Below are 8,812 nucleotides of genomic sequence, written 5' to 3'. Positions count from 1 at the left end.
CATGTAATCTAGATTGGTGTTAATGATCAGATTATGGGTAGGTTCCCACCGTGTTTTTTCCCTTAACTGAGTTTTCCACGTCAAAATTTGTGTGTTATGTGTATTGCTATTGTGGTGTTTATCTTTGTTCTTGTTGTTAATGATCAGATTTGAAGTTTTGGTAAATTTGTTTAAGTTTGGTGAAAACGGATTCACCCCTCCCTCTCAGTTTTCCTTCATTGTTGTTGCCAACAAAGGAGACATAGACAAAGAGATAAGGAGTTGCTTGTTGCAGTGGAGGGATAAGGAGATGTGGAGAAATAAGGATTGCACGAGCTTGGAGGCATTTGGAGAGATAAGAAGCTTGGTTAGCATAAAATCCTCAACTAGAAACAAATCTAAGAGGTGTTAAGGCCTTGACATGCATTGTAACCATGGAGATGGGGTCCCCCATTGTGACCCCACTGGTTCAAAGCTCCAATCAAAAGCATGAGTAAAAAGAGACCTATTAACCGATCAAATATATATATATATATATATATATTTGTTGCATATTATTTTTATATTAATTAATTTTTGAAGTCAGAGTAATTATAATTTCGACAAAGGTTTATGTTGTATGACAACTTTTTTTGTATGTTTTTGAATTAAGTTCTTTTTTTTGGTTGAAATTGGTACATCAATACCTAGGGAACAAATATTTTTTAGATTTTTTTTCTCTACTTTTCTATTTATCCACATGGGAAACAAAAACCTTAATGTTCGGTAATAAACATGCATTCACAAGAGATACAAAATAAATATAATAATAAAATTGAATATATTCAAAATTATACTTTTTGGAAAGCTTATAATAAGGGTTACATACTTGCAAAACATAACTTCTAAATGAATTCATTTGATCCCTCAAAAGATAAAGCAAATGTGAGTTTTGTCAACATTTTGATAGGTGCAATGGAGACTCCATTGCAAGTATGATTTGAGATGGATTCTATCTAAGGGGTTTGATCTCACCCTCTTTAATTAAAATTATTTAAATGGAACCTCTCAAGGCTTAAATCATTATCTTTTCTATAAAAAATGTGATTTTAAGCAAAAATTAGGATGTCCCAGAAGTGGGACATAGTATTGCACTAATAGAGAAATATCTATTGTTGAATACTATAGTGACAAAGATTATACATGTTTATCTAGTGACAAAGATTATACATGTTTATCTATTGACTAGCATATACTAGTGACTTTGTGACAAATTTATCCTCGTTCTTATCAATTTTATTGGTGATGGAAGACGTGCCTAATTTTTGTAAGAGGATTACGAATTTATAAGAGCATAGAAAATAAGAGATTAAAATACAAGACTAATATGTAGTTCTCCCTAGATATTTTCACCTCTATTTATAACCTTTAGAGGGTTCTAAAAAGAACAATAGTAGATCTAAGCAACATAATTATAGGTTGGCTAAACTGTCTTATGTATTTTATATGTGGATGAATTAATATTTCTATAATTGTTTGATCCCTTTACTCATGCTCAATAGTTTAGATAGATAGTCTTACATTATGCAAAGTGGTCATAATGATTATCACCATTGTTATACTAACCATGTTAGGAAATTCCACATTACCTTTATGCGGTTGAACTAGGAAATGACGTAAAATACCCATTGGGTCAAACATAGATACCATGGAAATGAGACTAGAGAATTTTTTAAAGCTATTTGATTTGCAAAAGAATAAATTCACCAATTTATAAGTCTAATGGCTTCTCATCCTAAAGGTGGAGGAGAAAAAGAACTACCAAATTATAATGTTCATGTAATAAAAATTGAAGAGATCATTAATAATATTTGAGCTTCTTAGTTACACATTAAGTGATTAACCATTATGTCAAGAAAATGATTCATCTCATCTTTACCCCAATTAGCTGTCCAACTAACCAAGAAAATGAACCCTTTATTATTCTTGTTCCACTCAAGCTAATACTAACATCTCGATGAAACAACCTCAAGAGTTTGTGGCCTTTCTTATATTTCTTTATTTTCTATTATGTTTGAGTATTTATTTCTTCTAATCTTTTGTAGTTTCGATTCTTAGAGAAACAATAATATAGTTAATTTTGATCGTTTGACTTTTTATTTTATAGTGTCTCTAAATTCTATCTTCAAATGTATTCAAACACAAATATGGTAACACAATACTATTTTTCAAAATGATCAAAGATCAAGTTTTACTTCAAACTCTACATTAAAAGGACCATAGACAAAAATTACATGTAAAGGAAAAGATATAACTGAGATGGTACATGATCTACTTTTTCAATAATTTATAACATAGACCTAGAGAAAGGTGTCAAGAATAGTAGTATGGAGAGGATCACTAAGGTGTGTAACCCAGTTATTGAGAGGGCCCTTTCCAGTTACAATTGCTTGTACTGCAAAGCCCACGAATGCAACCATGGCAAGGCGAGCATGTTTTATCTCTGCCAATTGTAATTGACTTTTCTTCTCAGGGTCTGATGCCAATCCTAATGGGTCAAATGGGCCACCTGGATACAACCTCTTCTCTGGGTCCAACTCAGCATTTCTTGCAAACTCAATATAACCAATTAACAACACCTCTATCCATATCAATGATGTAATGTTAAAGGGCAAAGGTAGCCCAAAGTATGTTGATCCCTCCACCAATTCCACCTATTAAAAAAACATCCAAATATCATCATAAACATTCAATACAATATCACTTATTAAACCAATATATTTATGCCTATAAAATTCATATATGATGAAATCCACTTTTTAAAAAGATTATTTTATATTTTATTTAAATATTAGTAATTTATTTAATACACATAAATATTATTGATTAGAGCTTACAATCAAATGCAATGAAATTAATTATGTAGTACTACGTAAAAGTAAGTAATTAGAGAAAATAAAGGTTACTTTTTAGGACAATGAACACACTATAATAAGTGAAATGAAATTTCATAAAAGTTGAACTAAGAATTACAACGAATAATATTCGAAGGAAAAATTCTTTGAGAGGTCCATCTCTCTTAAAGAAGTAACCTAGCACTTTTGTTTATATTTTTGACAACATGTTAATTTCAAGTTGTTTAATATTTGTATATAAATAGTATAATTTAGGTCATTTTTATAGTTTATATAGAAAAGGAAAATATGTTGATATTATTATTTTTTTATAATATGTATGGAATTATGTCATATGTCTTATTAGAAACATGTATATTGTCTTATCTATATAGTTACTAGTATAACTTATGTAACCACAAAAAATATTTAAATATACATATTCATAATTTAATTGAAACAAATTTTAAAAGCAACTTGTTGTTTAAGTTTTTATACATTTTAAAATAAGAAAAAGATATATTACATTTCTCCTAGACTTACTCATATCAAAAATTGATAAACCTATAAATTATACAAGTTTCTCATTGAAATTTAATTTTTCAATAATATTTATGAAAACATACATTATTAATGCAAAAATATGTAAATAAAAATCATGGTACCAACTCACTAAAATAAAATGTACCTATGGACCTAATAAAAAGTATTTCAGGTTTATAAAAGAGATGAGAAAATGGAAAGGCTTAAACAATCCTTATATGATCTTCACCAAAATATATTTTATTTATAAATTTAATAAAAAATAAAATTTGTTCAAAGGGTTGACATCAAGAAATTAAGGGATTGAGTTTTTACTATGGAGATTCAAGTTTAAATTTTCAAGGTAGAATTTTAACTTGTAACTTTTGATCTTCAAGTACTCTTTAATAAATATTTAGTAGTGTCATGTCAACATAAACAGAGTAACCATCCTCTAAACAATATCTTAATAACTAAATACCATTGTCATGCAAACAACTAGTTATTTGACCTGCATTAATAAACTATCAAAAATATAAAAATAGACTTAAAATTGTTAAGCACCATCATCACTCAAAATGAAAGAAACTTTCTCTTTTACTCTCTTTACTTTTACAGTTAGAATACAGTCTCCTGTGGTATAAGAGAGTATCAGTAAGTGACATGTGCATAGGATACAATATCTTACTACCCTTTATTACCAATACAATCATACTACAACTAGCCCTCTTATAGTAAGGGCACTACTACTACCCCTCCCTATACATAAATAATTAGTATGATTAATCATCTTCACAACATCACCTTCCCCACATAAACAACTACTACAATAGACCATCTTCATAATAGCACCCTCGACACAAACAACTAGTAAAAGTAAACATCCTCACAACATTCTCCAACATAAACCACTATTACCATTGTCCTACATTAAACATCCTCATAACCATCTTCATAATAAAAAAAATCCACATTAAAAAAAAAAAAACTTAAAATTGTTAAAGATCGTCACCACTAAAAAAAGAAAGAAACATTCTCTTATTCTACCTTTACTCACTACAATTAGAATAGAGTCTCTTCTAATGTAAGAGAATATTGGTAAATGACATGTGGATAGGATACAATCTCTTATTGTCCTTCTCTTGCTAATATAATCTTATTACCACTGACCCTTACAATAAGAGCACTTTCACCACCCCTCCCCCAGATAAATAATTAGTATGATTAACCATCCTCACCGCATGATCATCCCCACATAAACAACTAGTACAATTAACCATCTTCATAATAGGACCATCTCCACATTAAAACTAATATGATTAACCATCCTTATAATATCGTCTTACATAAAGTATAAATACTATTAACCATAATAATAAGACTATTCCCACATAAACAACTAGTATGATTAACCACCCTTAAAATAATGTCCTACATAAACTACTAGTACAATTAACCATCTTCATAATAAGACCACCCCCACATAAACAACTAGTATAATTAACCATCCTTGCAACATTATACTAAATAATTGAGAACCAAACACAAAAACCTTGAGACCAAATAATTCAAACTTATTTTAATATTCGAATATTGTCCTACATGAAATACTAGTACAATTAACTATCTTCATAATAAAACCGCCCCCACATAAACTAGTACGATTAACAATCCTCACAAAATTATCTTACATAAACTATTAGTACAATTAACCATCTTCATAATAAGACCACCCCCACATAAACAACTAGTAGAATTAACCATCCTTGCAACTATATCCTAAATAATTGAGAACCAAACACAATGAAACTCAAGATCAAAGAATTCACTTCTTTTAATCTTTAAAAGATTTCCTATATAAACTAGTAGTACAATTAACCACCTTCATAATAAAATCACTCCCACATAACCAACTACTATGATCCTTACGATATTGTCCTACATAAACTACTAGAACTAACCATCCTCGTAATAAGACAAACGACACAAAAACTAGTATTATTAACCATCCTCACAACATTGTTATACATAAACTAATACAATAAGAACATCGCCACATAAACTACTAGTACAACTAACCATCCTCATAATAAGGCAGACGACACAAAAACTAGTATAATTAACCATCCTCACAACATTGTTATACATAAACTAATACAATAAGACCATCCCCACATAAACTACTAGTACAACTAACCATCTTCATAATAAGACCGTTCCCACATAAACTACTAGTACAACTAACCATCTTCATAATAAGACCGTTCCCACATAAATAACTAGTATAATTAACCATCTCCATAATATCCACTCCCACATAAACAACTAGTATGATTAACCATCCTCAACATTTTCCTACATAAACTACTAGTACAATTAACTATCTTTGTAATAAGACCATCCCTACATAAGCTACTAGTACAACTAACCATCTTCATAATAAGACCATCCCTGCATGAACAAAGAGTATAATTAACCATCTCCATAATAACCACTCCCACATAAACAATCAGTATTATCAACCATCCTCACAACATTGTCCTCCTACATAAACTACTAGTACAATTAATCATCTTGCAAATCATATCACCTCCATATAAACAAGAAGTATAATTAACCATCTCCACAATAACCACCCCACTTAAACGAACAATATGATTAACCATCCTCAAAACATTATCCTACTTAAATTACTAGTACAATTAATCATCTGCATAATAAGATTGCCCCCACATAAACAAATAGTATAATTAGCCATCTCCATAATAACCACCCCATTTAAACAACTAGTATGATTAACCATCCTCACAATATTGTCCTACATTAACTACTAGTACAATTAATCATCTTCATAATAAGACCACCCCCGCATAAACAACTAGTATAATTAACCATCTCCACAATAACCACCCTACTTCATGAACTAGTATGATTAACCGTCCTCACAACATTGGCCTACATAAACTACTAGTACAATTAATCATCTCCATAATAAGATCACCCCCACATAAACAAGTAGTATAATTAGCCATCTCAATAATAAACACCCCACTTAAACAACTAGTATGATTAACCATCCTCACAACATTGTCCTACATAAACTATTGGTACAATTAACCATCTTCAATAAGACCACCCCCACATAAACAACTAGTATAATTAACCATCTCCATAAAAACCATCCCCACATCAACATCTAGCATGATCAACCATCTTCACAACATTGTCCTACATAAACTACTAGTACAATTAAACATCTTCATAAATAAGACCATTCCCACATAAACAACTAGTATAATTAACCATCTCCATGATAAGCATCCCCACATAAACAATTATGTATGATTAATCATTCTCACAATATTATCCTACATAAACTACTAGTACAATTAATAATCTGCATAATAAGATCGCCCCAACATAAACAACTAGTATAATTAACCATCTCCATAATACCATACCCACATCAACATCTAGTATGATTAACCATCCTCACAACATTGTCCTAAATAAACTACTAGTATAGTTAATAACTAATAATCTGCATAAACAACCGAACTAATTAACCATCTTCATAATAACCACCCCAACATAAACAACTATTATAATCAACCATCTGCATAATAATCAACCCGACATAAACAACTAGTATAATCAACCATCCTCCAAAAAAATCCGAAAACCAAACACAATAAACCTTAAGATCAATGAATTCAAACTTCTTTTGTGCATTTGAGCCAAAGAAAAGGAGGAAAATACCTTTCTCCTTAATAACCACCCCACACACAAACAACTAGTATAATTAACCATCCTCTAAAATTATCCTAAAACTAAACACAAAAACCTTAAGATCAATGAATTCAAACTTATTTTGTGCATTTGAGCCAGAGAAAAGGGAGAAAATACATTTCTTCTTAATAACCGCCCCAAACACAAACAACTAGTATAATTAACCATCCTCCAAAATTATCTTAAAACCAAACACAAAAACCTTAAGATCAATGAATTCAAACTTCTTTTATGTATTTGAAACAAGAAAAAAGAGAAAATACCTAAAATAACTTTCTCTTTAATAACCACCCCACACACAAACAACTAGCATAATTAACCATCCTACAAAATTATCCTAAAACCAAACACAATAAACCCTAAGATCAATGAATTCAAACTTATTTTTAGTGCATTTGAGGCAGAGAAAAGGGGGGAAAATACCTTTCCAGCATCCTGCCAGGTGACTCCAGTGAAAGTCTCGACAGCTAGGGCACCGAGGGTAGCGAGCATCGCCCAGCGGCCATGAATTAGCTCGCACTCCCGGAATCGCTGCAGGCCGAACGCCTCACTGTAGGGCTGAAAAGGCGTGGCGTTCACTTCCTGTCTGTCGAAGCGCACAGTTCCGATCACATCTCCGGCCAAGTTCTTGGCCTGGTTCTGGTCCAATTCATCCAAGTCATATTGCAGATACTCTGCGGGTTTCCCCAATCCCAGGGGGTCGAACCCGTAGTCTCCGACCAGAGATCCGTCCAGCCATTCGGGGGCCGTGGCGCCCGGAAACCACAAAGGCCTGTCGGAAAAAGAGCCTCCTCTGGGCTTTGGGGGCGGAGATTTCTTGGTCTTGGCCTTGCTGCCGCCGAATCCGAAGCGCGCAAATACTTTGAAGTTTTTGCTTCCATGGCCGCTGCCTGCTGAGTGTAAGGAATTCAATTTGTGGCCGCATAGCCAGGCCGGCGATGAGGAGGAGAGAGATGAAGCCATGATTTTTTCTTTCTTCCTTTGCCCGCTCTGCTGTTTGTTTCTCTGGGCACCTATGCAATAATAATATTACAGGATATCTAGTCTTCTTCCAGTATTACGTCGCTGCCCTGTTCACTGTCGATTTGGAGGAGGAAATCTATCGGACGGCTCAGAGACGACTCCTATCTTTTGCTTATCCGTATATCAATATCAACTTTGGTTTTATTATCCCTGTGGTTTCTAGTTACAAATTTCCCTTGGCATTTTATTGGGCCTTTGGAATTTGAAAATAAAAAATAAAAAAAATGAAAGATTCTTTTATAATCTACAATGTGAGTTGGTTTATAGATTGGTTTTACAAGTGACTTATAGTAATCAGAGGCATCTAATTGTACTACAAACAAGGTGTATATATCTTACCTTTTATGAGATTTGAATCTGTGACCTCTTTTTCAAGAGCACAAATTCTCCACCTTACCTTGTACTCCTTGAACGATTAAAGTGCAATAAAGTAGGAGCTTTTTAATTAAAGAAAAGTAATACTAGAAATATGTTACAAAGATCATTAAAAGTTGACTAACCGGTTGATATAGATATGGATCCTTTTACAGTTCACGATATCAGGCAGTCCATATATGGGTCTACAAATGGCTTATAGTAATATGGGACTACTCATACCCTTTGCAGGAAGCATCTAAGGATCCTTT

The 8,812-nt window shown here is 32.2% G+C and overlaps 1 protein-coding gene across 1 annotated transcript; it reads right to left on the bottom strand.

Moving 5' to 3' along the window:
- Nucleotides 1-2,164: 2,164 nt before the first annotated feature.
- LOC131077273 (chlorophyll a-b binding protein CP29.2, chloroplastic) lies at nucleotides 2,165-8,193 on the bottom strand. The gene is made up of 2 exons (XM_058014727.1): nucleotides 7,587-8,193; nucleotides 2,165-2,672 (listed from the first exon to the last, which is right to left on the bottom strand). Exons 1-2 carry the CDS (start codon nucleotides 8,124-8,126, stop codon nucleotides 2,319-2,321), a joined length of 894 nt encoding a protein of 297 aa, XP_057870710.1. The 5' UTR covers nucleotides 8,127-8,193; the 3' UTR covers nucleotides 2,165-2,318.
- Between the last annotated feature and the right edge of the window lie 619 nt (nucleotides 8,194-8,812).

This window comes from Cryptomeria japonica, chromosome 8 (genome assembly GCF_030272615.1).
Source record: "Cryptomeria japonica chromosome 8, Sugi_1.0, whole genome shotgun sequence".
NCBI lineage: Eukaryota > Viridiplantae > Streptophyta > Pinopsida > Cupressales > Cupressaceae > Cryptomeria > Cryptomeria japonica.
The sequence above is the reverse complement of the archived record's forward strand: the minus strand, read 5'-3'. Positions and strand labels throughout refer to the sequence as shown.